The sequence below is a fragment of the Motacilla alba genome, chromosome 2 (assembly GCF_015832195.1).
Source record: "Motacilla alba alba isolate MOTALB_02 chromosome 2, Motacilla_alba_V1.0_pri, whole genome shotgun sequence".
NCBI lineage: Eukaryota > Metazoa > Chordata > Aves > Passeriformes > Motacillidae > Motacilla > Motacilla alba.
Genome location: NC_052017.1, coordinates 20,827,913 through 20,841,204, shown reverse-complemented (window position 1 = coordinate 20,841,204; position 13,292 = coordinate 20,827,913). Strand labels below are relative to the sequence as shown.

The following is a 13,292-nucleotide window of genomic DNA, read 5'->3' as shown; positions in this document are numbered from 1 at the left end:
ACAGACTGGTTTTGATGAGAGTCAGGTAACTCTCAGACATTCCCCACTTGTCCTGCTTGGCATATTTCTCCCTCCACAGGAGAAACTGTTGCCATGTTTTGAAATTTTTGTTTTGAGATTAATTTACTTCACTGTATACTCAGTTCAGGAGAGTTGTGTCCAAGGTCAAAGTCACTGGCACACTGAAATAAAAGACTTGAAACCTTCTATGAACAACAATTTGTATCATCTCTTGGTTTTCTGAGAACTAGAGCCACTCCTAACAAACACATGCAAACTACATTTTCTGTGATAACCATTAAACATCATGAATGTGGTTTGCAAGTACATTTCTCCATTTCTTGGTTTCATAGCTGAAATGGATGCACAAATAAAAATCTGGAAATCAAGTAAGAATGATTAGCTAAAGTAAACAAAAGAACTGTGTTCTACATCACCTTTACAACAGTTAGCAGCGTCAGGACTTTGTATATACAGCATAATGTATTTTATTTAACTTACGGCACTGCAGAAAGTTGCAAGTCAGGAATACATAAGTTGTCCTCCCCACAGTCAACCAGAATGTAAGCCTGTATCATTGCAAAATAAAAAAAAATATAATACAGTTAGTACATGCCTCAAAGTCCAAATCACTTCATTAAATATTGCTAACCTAAGTGTTTTAAATACCACTAGCACCACCTTTGTGAATTAAATCTTTTTATCCTTTCTGGAAGCTCCTTTTCACGTCAGAGGTTGGAGACTATTTGGATGATCAAATATGTCCTTAGCAGAACAGTACAATCTTCAGGCCCTTTCCCACACTAACTCAGCTTACATATTCTAGAAGGCAATCAAAACTATGAGCACAAGAAAGTTTTGGAGATACCTCAAAGGCCTGTTGGTTCTAGTTTTATATTCAATCTACATTTTGTATTAATTACCTGTCATGTAATTTCTGGCTGTGATACTTTCTTTTAAGTAAGATGACACACATACTATTTGTAAATGCTTTCATGTTTATATACAGAAAATGTGACATGCAAAACTCATACCTGCTCTGCTAGAGAGTTTTTCTGGTAATAGTTCAGTATTGGCTTCACAGTCAAACTATCTTCAAAACTGGACTCGTCCAAACTATAATTGAAGTTTATATTGATGGGAGATAATTTATCTCTGAATTCTGTTTCATCCTGTGAGTAATAATCACATAATAAAAACCAATGGTTTACTATGATTATTTCAGTTGGTATAGTAAGACAACAGATTCAGACTTCTGAAAGTAAAGATGTGGTCTTTATTGAAGGTAGGACATGGTTCTGTGACAGATGCTGGCCAAATTCTGGCTGCATGTGGTGTCATTAGGAAAGCAAAGTGACTCACCAGTAATTGGAATGCCCAGAACACATTGCCTCCACAGCCCCACATCTGGAAGAAGCTGGCTGAGCTGAGTAGACTCAGAAATTTTTCAAAGCATTAGCCTAAAATGAAGCTGTTTAAGAGAGACACACAGAACCAACTCCTATCACCAACTGACCCCTTCCTTTTGAAATGGAGGCAGGGCATGTGTGGATTTGTGGAGGTAATATTGCTGGTTTGTACCATAACCAAGAATTTATAAGACTTAGCAATGGTAAAATTCAACCACCTTTACTGTCTAGATATGTCCTTACATAGTGCTTGAAACTTCTCCATTTCACCTCCCACTGCCTTTCTTAGCTCAGACTTGGAATAATCTATTTCAGATGCATGAGGTAACCCCACCTGCAAGTGAGGAAGTGTTGATCCTTTCTCCTTTACAACTTCAATTCCATAGCTTTAGTTTTTCTAAGAACATTTTAAAATATCTTTGAAACATTTTTAAAACTGTATGAATTTTAGGCCAATATTTCTGGTAAGACTCTTTTAAAATCTTTTGAACCTAAATTGGCATGATATTTAACATTATTTGTTTATTACTGCACTGTGAATACTAAAAAAAAAGGGATACCAAAAATGGAAACCAATATTGCATTTTTTTATCAGAAGATGCAGTATTTGATCAGAATTTCCAGAAGAGTGTGAAATTAATGAATTTTTACACAGAGAAACTCTACAGTCTTCAAAATCAGTCTTTCTTTTCCAGTTACATTGACAAAAGATGAGCCAAAGATTTATACAGGGAATTTTTTCAAGGTAGCAGAATGCTCTGGACAAACTGAACACACAGATGAAGTCTATTTTGTATCCCATTTCTTTAATTTTGGAAATTACTCTTCCTTTCCCAGTGACTCCTTTTTATTATTACCTTTAAATCCCTGGCACTACTCAAACAATGATGAAAAGTCCAAAATATTTTAAACAACTTACTCTGAGATAAACAAGGAAGTCCTGGCAATGGAGTTGTTTCTGTCTTTCTATCACAATGGAGAAGTAGTGATGTGACTGATGGTAATCAAAGAAGAGGGTCCTCTTGACAGCTCCTTTCTGTTTCAATGAATCTAATTGCAATTCACCTTTTAGCACTAAAGGATACAAATAAATAAATTAGTTATTGATTTAACAGAAAAAAAACCAGTACGCAATTAATTCTGTATTATAATTCATTAACCTAAGCAAGTCTTCCAAGAAAAACTAATCCATGCTTTAAGTGCCTGTCTGTTTAAAAGCCCACTAGGTTTTGATCCAAATTACGCAGGACGTATAATTTAAGCTTTCTTATTTTATTGACAGATCATATGTGTACAGGACTTCTGTCCCTTTAATTTATTATTTTTCCAAAACAGAACATTCTCCAACAAGGTACATTCTTGGTTTTATTTAGAAAATTACTTAAACTGCAACAAAAATCCTTTAAGTGAGTAATAAAAGGTTTGCGTCTACACATACACATACGCGCATGCGCACACACACACACATAAATACATATACACACATATATGTGTATGTAAATACTTTTTTTTTAAATTGCATTTTCTTGCCTTAGGAGGATCTCACTCCCATTGTCCTTCCAAGTGAAAAAAACCACATCTAAAATGGAGCAGGACTAGGATAAGTTACAGGAATAGAAAATATTTCTTACCTATCTCATCTGAAATACTTTGACCTTCAAAATCTGCGCAGACTCTTACATTAAAGCTACATATAAAAAAAGGAGAAGTAATTCATTATTGACAGAAAATGGACTGACCTGGGAATCAGCAACTCCCAAGTCATATCTTTTATTTTCATTTGCTTAAAAAGATGTTAAATGAGATTGTATCTAGCTACCTATGATATTCCCTAATTATGTCAGGAAGTCTCCTAGGCTTCACTAATAATCACAGAAGACAGTTTCTGCATACTTCCTGGCAAAGGTATGGAGAAGATTCTCTGGTTCCAGCAGTTCTTGAGAGAGTCCATGGAGATGAGCCTTCTGACACTATTGCCAAAGCTGGATTTTTTATGCTGCAGTTTAGAAAACCACCTTTGCAAGAGGCTGTCTGCAGAAATACTTTCTGGTTCATAACGGTCAAATCAGAAAAATCTTAGAGCATATTGTCAATTGTCTTTTTGTCAATTGTCTTTTCCAGCAAATTAAAGCACTCGGGATACCAACGTGGTCCACTGGCATTACTGTAAGATTTTCATTATTTCAACAGGCTACAGTTAATTCCAAACATAAAACCTAAATTGTTCAATCTTTCTGGCATCAGACTAACCAAACTGTATTGCACCTAATTTGTTAAGTTTTGCAGAAAGTGGCACTTACGTTACCTAAATCAAAGCACAGAGAAATTGGTGATTCATGTTCTTTATCTAGTATGCTAAAGCAATGTATTCTACAAAAAAGCAACACAAGTTAATTGGTTTTAATTTGCCTGTTCTGAATGTATAGCAAGCTCTTTTAAGCCTTGAAATACTCACATCACCACTGTAACGATTACCTCAAGCATAGGAGAGTCCTTTCCCATAAGAAATATTTCTGTAAGACTGGCAACAGATTTGCAGTTATTCTCAACAACTGACAGGAGAAGCCTTTTATAGTTGTATTGGCTGATACCTTCTAATCTGAACTTCTAACTAATACAAAAATTAAAAACCCTAAAAAAATAATTATTATAGACAAGTTTCACTTTGTAAGGAATCTGTGCAAGTTTTATAAATATTAAACTGAATTTCATTTTGAAAGTTTTCACAAATTACTCTGGATGGTATGAGAAATAGTGTTAATTATGCCTGTTGATGTAATTAGCAGAGCGTACTTCCCTGACAAGTGGCAAAACAAGAAATCTGTCACTGGAGAGATGTTCTTGATTTTTGATTTCTGCTGTCATCTGCCACATAGACTTAATTCTGCATACCATAATTCCTAATGAAAACCTGTATAATGTAGCAAAATTGCTCAGGTGATAGATTCTTGCAAAAGTCTCTGGTTACCAATCATTCTTAAAGAAAATTTTCATGGCTTCATAAAATGTTTTGCTTTGTACATGGACAACAAATTGTAGGTCAGCATTAAAATCAGCTTGAGTTAAATTTAAAAAAAAAATCATTATTCATTGATCTTGATCTCATAGCTACTGTTATACTGTGTAACAATATTCCAATGCAGTGGATACAAAACCACTAACATAACTTTCAAACCAACCCATAATCCCATTCTAATTGCATGTTTGCCTCCTCTGGCAGATGTAATGAAACTGCCACATCTGGCATAGGTGTCACTCTCATGACTTTAATGGAAAATTCTTTCATTATTTCTTGAGAAACAGGAATGGCATAATGCCATTATCTCTGCTAAACCGTAGCCTTCAAATAGTCATTCCAGTCCATGCAGAAAGTGCAGATTTTTCATATTTCTACTTCTTTACAATTATGAGTTAATACAGGAAGAATACATTCTTTCCAAATATACAAGGACAAAATAACAAAAATCAGGAAATCTTGTGTAGTTGCATTAATGAAATTTAGACATCAGACTTCACAGGCCTCACATGTCAGAGTGTAAGAGGCTATTTCCTCAAATGTAAACTCAAGAGCTGTCATGGTATTAAACTCAGTTATCTTGCTTTGGAGGAGTCACAGAAATTTTGCCCTATCATGTTTGGAAAAAGGTTGCATTCAAAAATGCAGCTTGGAATGCTTTACTTGTCAAACAGAACAATTTCAGTGTATGCTTTATTTACTGCAATGAACAGAATAATTCATAATACATATTTGATAACTGAAGTAATGTTCTCAAATATTACTTAAAGAGTCATGATTTACTCCTTCCACTCCAGGCAAGCACATCAAAAAGGAAATGAGAGCAAACAAGCAAAAACCTGGAGTGGATAATCTCCCACACTCTGGCCACACAAGAGGAAAGACCATGGTTTTAGCAGAATTCTGCCAGACATTTGTGATTTCATTATTTAGTTCAGAAATAGTGCTGAAGACATCAAAGATTTTAATTGCAAACCCAGATGAATTTAGATTCACTCACCACTTCAACAAGATGCTGGGGAGATGCTGAGGGATATTTTAGCATCAAGAAAAAGAAAAGCAAAGGGAAAGACAGACCATGAAAGAGTCTAAAGAATTGATAGAGATTTGAGATCTGACTCCTAGGTACAGTAAGAAATACAATAGCTGAGCTTTGGACCTCGCTTGTAGGGGCAATCAAGCAAACAACACAATTAACAATCAAAGGAAGAAAACTTCAGCAAGTACGAAACAAATGGGAAGAAGTCCATCATCTTGAAGCATACACACTTTTTATGTGCTATCAATCTTGCCTCTCTGAAGAGATGCCCATATCACATTAATTCTGCTGTGTCTGCCATCACTATGAGGCTATGCTTTGAATAGGATTTGAATGTAGTTACAAAATAGAGGGAAAGCCTTAAAACTGAACACACTAGCTTTTCCTGACAATCTTGGGGCAACAAAGCAGTTTGTTAAAAAAAAAAAAAAGTTTTTCAGGTAGGCAGAAATTATTTTTACAAGAACAAGATACTTGAAAAATTCCTTTCTTCAAAACTACTCTTGGCACAGATGGGAGCAGTCTCTTCAAAAGGTAACCCTAATAAAATTACCTAATATCACCAGAAGTGGTAAAAAGTTAGTTACCCATGTATAGTATTTTCCAGACTGCACTTAGTACCAGAGAGAAATTATTTTGGTATTGCTACTCTAGCAGCTGAAAAAAAAATAGAAAACTTACTTCAGAAGGTGAAAAGCAAGGCATTAGCAGATCTTACCAGATGTCATTTGTCATTGTTAACGATTTCTTTAGCACCCAAGTTTGCAGATGGAGAGAAAGAACGGATGATGCCTTAGCAGAAAGGCAGGGCAAGCTTTAGTGTTCTGGGCTTCCATTCTGTGTGAGGCTGATACCCAACTGCAAGGTCACAAACCTCCACAGAAGAGAAGAAGCTGCTATTGTTTACTGATGAACGACCTACTGATGAACAGTTTTCTATTTGAAGTACAATAAGTAAAAGCAAATCAATACACTTCTGTTATGATGCTCTAATACTTGCCCTACTTTTAGACTTTGTTAATGCCGAGTCTAATCCAGTGACCAACACAGAATTTTAATGCTGAAGGCATCTCATGGCTAAGCTACCTCGCATGGCCAGGCTGCAGGAGCACTAGGGCTGCTAGATAAAACAAGTGACTGCCCTTGGGTGTCTCTAGGGTTACTGAAGCTAAAACTGGCACAGAGGTCTCCTGTAGCATCTCAGCTGTGTTGGTGGCAAGTGACACCACCTGCCTACCCCCTCTGACCACCCCTGAGGCGTGAGCTATCCATCTTCTGACTCTTGGCCATATGGCTTTGCTGTCCCACCCATGGAGTCAGGCTGGCCAACAGTCTTTGGAAAATCTCACACAAATTCACCTCAACAATGGCCCCTAGGTCCACATCCATGGGGCACCAATCACATCCTCTTTAAAATTAGGTCAATGAGAAAAGAAAATACCAGCAGTAGAAAGGAACAAAAGTAGAAATATAGTCTAACCTATGCAACTATTGAAAGATTATTTTGGGGGTTTATATCTTTGATGGGAATTTTGTATTCAGCTTTTTTTAAAAGTATACGTAGAAATGTCTTTTTTACTGAATCTAGCTGACACAAGATCATAAATATTTTATTACAACTTTAATAGTAAGAAATTTGGAGATAAAGGAACTACATTTTTTTTCAAAGTATTTTTTGATAGTAGGAACTTGAAGATCAGAAATTTTAAGCTCTCTGCTTCTGGTTTTACTGGGTTTACAGAAGGTGGATAGCCTATAAGGCACATTTCAAATCACACATCCAAACATGAAAAGCACTTGCAAATAAAAAATATAGTCTACAAATACAAAAATAGAAATATTATATATATATATATATATATATATATATATATATATATATATATATTCTAAAATATATGCTACAAATTGTCTTTTTCTCATGGTTGGACACTTCTATGCAATTTTTGGTAAGTCAGATAATTTCTCTGACTTACTGCATCTCTACAAAATGGAATTAACAATATTCACCTTAAATAAGTGAGAGGTGAGTAAAAAACTTTTGTAGATGCAATTTAAGAACAAATACATGAGGTAGCTAGTGGATAATCAGACCTGAAATGGTAATAAAAATACCAATGGATAGATAAATTAGACCTCCTGACAGCCAGAGCCAATCTTGATAATAATAAATCACATGATGTGATTTTAAAAAGAGGTTTTGAAAAATGAAGATATTTATTTTACTTACCTCTTTTTACAGATATTAACCTGCATTTTTCACACTTTAGGGGGAAAAAAAAGTCTTTTTCCATATTCTTTAATACCTTCAAAGTTGCAGAATTTGTTACAGATTTGTTAGTTTTGGGAACTCAGAAACAGCCACATTTTACACACAACAGAGAATGAATTATATCCTTCTAGAAGTTCAGGAAAATTCTCCTTGAGCTGTGCATAAAAATGACTTTTTGTGCATGTTTCTTCTACTGCTTCAGCTTTGCAATTTATATCATGGCAGAAATAATATTTTCCTAATACTTGGGAAACGTACAATAATCCACATTATTCATGCACACACACTTCCTGAAGCTTTTCTGGTAGGAGGTTTCCTTTCATTCAAATTTTGCAGTGTCAGTCAGCAGAGTTTTATACAAGTTGCACAGCTGGCTAAGAGATACAGAAATCTGTCCCATGGGACTGAGGAATTCTTTGCCTGTTGGAGTTTCCCTGCTAATTGTTTTCATATGTACAATACAAGCTTATATCAACTAAGCAAAAAAAATTACAGTGTGGAAAATAGCAGCTGCTCTGCAGTCATTTCATAACATGAACTAAATCTTTAGGGAATACTATTTTAGAAAGAAGCAGACAGAAATTAAATTATGCTCCTATTAAAGCTTTTGTAGATATGAACCAAACTTCTTCTGGCTTATTGTAGTGGAGAAATAAAAACAAAAACAAAAAAAAAGTGTTAAAGGAGTATGCATTTCTTCCTTCCTTTTCTAAACAATATGTCAGAGCAAGAATGTTTTTTAAGAGAGATGTTCTTTCTCTTGTGCAAAAAACCCCACCTTTTTTCTTTCAATACCTGTTGTTAACTGTTACAGTTCCAAAATATTTTCTATTATGACATAAAGCATTTTTTTAAGTCTTAAAATCTGGAGTTGTGAAACAACATAATTTGGATCAATGAACATGCTTCAGCCAAGTGTCAGTATTTAATTTCTTTTTTTACATCAACTATTAAAACAAAAAAATAATTGAATCAAAAAAATTCCAGAAAGCCCAAAACTTTGTAAACTTCTGGGTTTACATAGTTTCACCAAGTGCCTTTTACATTGCTCTGTAGATGGGCAATTTTCTACACTGGATGTAGAAATGAGGAACATGATAAAAAATGTGAGAAGTCCCATAAAGTGCAAAAGAACAGCACAAGAGTGAAAATCTCTTGACAACCCCACCCCATATGCTTTGGAAGCCCACATATTTATTGGTTTAAGTGCATCAGAGTTTAGTTCCTTTAAGAGCCTCCATGGTTCTTAAATGAACTGCTTCTCATGATTATGTTTTACAGTTCATATTATCAATTAATTTTCAAGATTCTTTAATATTCTCTTGCTGAATCTTACATTTCAGATGATTGTTAGGACTCATCTCCTGTAAAGAATGTCTCCAGTGTGAGGAAATCCTCTGACCATCTTTGGTTTAAAAGCAGTGCAAAATTTCTGCATTCATGTTATCTTCTGAAGTCCTCCTTTACACCTTAATACTGTTTTTGTCCAGCCCACGTCCTGGCAAGCTTCCTGCTTCTAATGTTTTTACATCTTAGAGATCTGTTCCTCACAGACACTCTGGCAAGACTTACTACCATTTTATATTCAACTTGCACGTGTTTATGCTCTGTTTTGATTTTAGTTTCCTCATTTGTTATGATTTCCACTTTTAAACAGTATCTTATGTATTTGTAATAGCCTCTTTTGTCAACTGTTCCTGGGGTCCTTTCAAAGTGACTTTTTTCTAGTGCAGTAAACGTGCCTTATGTGGTGTTATGTGCTATCAGATAGCCTCCAAATGTCCTGCAAGCATTTTGTACTTGTAACTGATCTTAAACTGTTTTAATTAGCTGCAAGTTTTTTTATGTTGGGTTTTTGTTTTGTTTTTTGTTTTCTTGTCAAAGTTAAATGCTACTGTGGTTAAGGGTTCCTCTTTCAAGGATGGTTGAAACATGGTGCTGTGTGTTGTGCTAGAAAAAACTTTCCTCTGATCAAAGACAGCCAGAAACAACATCCTGTGAACTTCTCTCAGGATGGCCAGCCAGATACCTTCTCTCTTCCAGAAAGGACTAAGATCTGTCTTTCTCCAAGAGAAAATGGTGGGCTCGCCAGCCCTGCATCACTTTCACCGATACATTTTGTCAACAAATAGATGACTGTGTTTTGTGTTTTGTCCATTTTAGCTGTTTCGTGTTTCATTTATCTAAACATTGCATATGACTTTGCATCTTGCCCAGGAACTGAGCATCCTCCTATGCAGAAAGAGACTCAGTGTATCAAAGGACTCAACTTTTACCTACCACAATTAGACAATCTGCTAAGTACTGGAAAATACTGAAAAGATTTCTATCTAGGGGGGTTTTGTTGTGCTCAGAGCATGTTTCAACATTTTGAACTTTGAACATGTTCAACAAGGAGTTGCAATAAAATTAAGGAACAGGAAGTTATTTGAGAAAGAGGTTAAGGATATTTTTTGAGTAATCATGAACTTACCAGGCCACCAAAAGCTGAGAGTCAGGGAGCTGACAGGTTTTATTGTCTGGATTCACAATCATGGGGTTCAGAATAAGATGAGCATTCACTGTCACAACAGGTCTGGCTCTGGGAGACAGAAATAAGGTTCACCATATTCAGAAGGAGCACATTAGTACCTAAGTTGCAGCAGAGAAAACACTGAACTGAGCTGGCTGCAAAGAAGCCAGAGATGTAGAGTCACTTGGGAGAACACAGTTTTATAATGCTGCTCACAGCCAAAAGAACCTTTTTTTTTTTTCTCCCATCAGGATCCTACTGAGATTCACAAAAAAACCATCTCATGTTAACACATCACAGAAACCCTATGGTTAAGCAATAGATGTATCCTAGGACTGAGGCACGTCAGACACATTTCATCACACTGAGTTTTCTCAAAGGGACAGAGTTTGCCTTTTTGGGTTTTAAAGCAGTCCTTTGGCCATCTTGCAGATTTATTCTGTACTGTCTCCATTAATAATGATATATTCCAACTTAGTATGTGTGTTTCAAGACTCGTTAAAAAATAAACATGATTTGGTTCAAGTAGAAGTTGGCGTAGACTATCTTGGGCCAATAATGAAGTAAACGCTGTCTGACATTTCCTGGAGACAAATGACTTTGTAAATTAGGAATAATCACCAGTAAATTGTGCTGAGTGTATGAATATACAATTCTGGTGACAGAAACCATCCCTCTGAAGCTGTTATTAAGTGATAAGATAATCTATAACTGCAAGCAGTTTAGAAGACAAATAATAACAAGTAGGTGTCCAGATTCTGTTTTTTTTAAGACAGCAATACTATTTACAGTAACTTACATAATCACAGTTTTCTAACTTTCCTGATATTTTAATCCACATCTCAGCTTTTATGATTACTTCTATTACTTCAGCAAGACATTAAAAATAAAATTACTCTCTTCACTTTTGTGCAACAGTGAAAACCTTTTTTTGCCTAGAAAATTTCAGTAATAAAATTCTATTTCAACAGTATGACAAGTTGCATATTTGATACATTCTGGCTAGGAAATGGCCTCCTGCTATTCACTTTATTAAATTACATAGAACACAATTTTATTGTTATTGAAAATCCACAGTGGATCTAATTCCTCAATGCTTCATCTTGTGCAGTCACTCATGGCATTGCAAAGTATTTGCATGATTCTTTCAGAGCACAGAAGGAAAATCAGGACTTCTCACTGCACCTACAGCATTAGCTGAGATGAGTGAATATTCCTGTTTTACAAAATTCTTAGGCTCTCACAAACATTCACTTGGGAAGCAGAACATGCCTTTTCTCAGTCAGGTGCTGTTGGGAATACAGATAACAAGAAGCCAGACAGGAATCAAAAATATGACCACATGTTATAGCAATGGATGGTGAATACTTAAATGAAATGAGCTGTCAGCATGGCTGGACCAAGAGAGCATTAGCAGATCTTATGTAAATGTTTATGTATTTGGTAGCTTTAAATTTTACATCTAATCAAAAAGTGCATTTAGTAAAACTCCATAGTCAGCAACAACTTTTTATTTTGTAAAGTTGTGCATTTTTTTAAACTGAGGCTAAAAGTAGCAGTCTTTATTTTCAATAAATGGTTCATGCCTTAACATACACAATCTCTGAAGATTGGTCACTTTAGAATTTCTTAGTAGCACCAATTCCCCAGGAAAGAAATTAATTTTCAACCCCATGTCTTTTAAATTTCTTATTTAAAATTAACTAAAGAGTTATTCTACAAGCTGCTTGAGCTCAGCCTAAGCATGGAAATTTTCATTGAAAATTACAGGTTTTGAGCATGAGAAAAAAACATTTGTTTCTCAAAAGATGTTTGATTTATCATCTCCAATGACCACCTTTTACACACTGCAACACGGAAATAGGAATGTAACATTTTTAAATTTTAATATCTCCCACCAAAGTCATGAAATATCAAATCCACTGTATTTACCACATACCTGTAAACAACTGCTTTTCCAGCTCCAAATGCACCCACAATTAAATCTGGAAAAACCAAAATGGTTTCAGAATAGCTATACAGTAATCTCTCACACATTTTTTTCCCACCATAAATTAGATTATTTACATTAACATTGCAGTAAAATAAAACAAATATGATAATTCATTTCTAAGCAGTTTTCTTCACAAATGTGAAGAACACAAGTGTTTTACCTGAAGGAAAACATTTCACATGTGAAAGATGGTGTCATAAATGTCTCAGTTGTAACCAGTAACTGCCAAACTATTTAACACGTCACCCATGCCACAATCTGACTTCTCTCCAACTTTTATTATAAGGGGAAAAATGCCATTAAACTCTATGTATTCTATTCCAAATTCTCAACTATCCATTAAATGAAGAGCTGCAAAACAATTTCATGCCAGTTTCCTGTGAGTCATGTTGAAACTTTATGGCGTTCCTTCCTGATAATCCTTCCATTCTGCTTTGTGTTTTCAGTAATTTGTTCATTAATTTAGGCATTACATCTCTGTGCATATAAATACAATGCAAGGTCAGAGGATGGCTGATCTGATGTTGCCAGCCTTGCAGCAATATGTGCTAAGGCTTACAACAGTTATCCATCTAAAGCCGTCATTTTCCCTGACAGATGGAGTAAACAACACAGGTGCTACACCGGGACTTGGGCATGTCTTTGTCAGTGATCATTTGCCTATGTTTGGGCACCTACAGGCCAGAATATTTCCTCTTTTTGCCTGTCCCCACATAGTGGTCTCTGGAAAGATCCAGATTGGCTTGCTGGATCCATTCAGGCCTGCTGGAGAAAAACTGGAGCCAAGCCACGAGGAAAAAGGATCAAGTTTCCTGCTGCCTCTGCCTTTGGAAAGAGCTTTGTTTCATTTTCAAAGCCCCCGGAGTCCATCTGGGCACGGCTTTCACTCCACTACTGCTATCATTCAACATGACTGACATGGATCCAACTCAGAAGACTGACCCTTACAACAGACCTTGCAGTGGTACAGACTGGCAACCTAAGTTGATCTAAATAAGTTAATTAAATGAGTACTTGGGCTTGTAAACAAACCCTTACTTGCGGCTTCTAT

At 35.6% G+C, this 13,292-nt stretch overlaps 1 protein-coding gene across 1 annotated transcript in view; it reads right to left on the bottom strand.

Annotated features, from left to right (window-relative positions):
- Positions 1 to 13,292, bottom strand: part of ITGA8 (integrin subunit alpha 8) — a 112,542-nt gene that overhangs the window by 57,693 nt on the left and 41,557 nt on the right. The window contains exons 14-19 of the mRNA XM_038161336.1: positions 12,188 to 12,233; positions 10,210 to 10,317; positions 3,041 to 3,096; positions 2,329 to 2,483; positions 1,035 to 1,172; positions 502 to 569 (exon numbers count right to left, since the gene is read on the bottom strand). Of these exons, the coding sequence (XP_038017264.1) occupies positions 502 to 569; positions 1,035 to 1,172; positions 2,329 to 2,483; positions 3,041 to 3,096; positions 10,210 to 10,317; positions 12,188 to 12,233 (571 nt within the window). The remainder of the gene's footprint in view (positions 1 to 501; positions 570 to 1,034; positions 1,173 to 2,328; positions 2,484 to 3,040; positions 3,097 to 10,209; positions 10,318 to 12,187; positions 12,234 to 13,292) is intronic.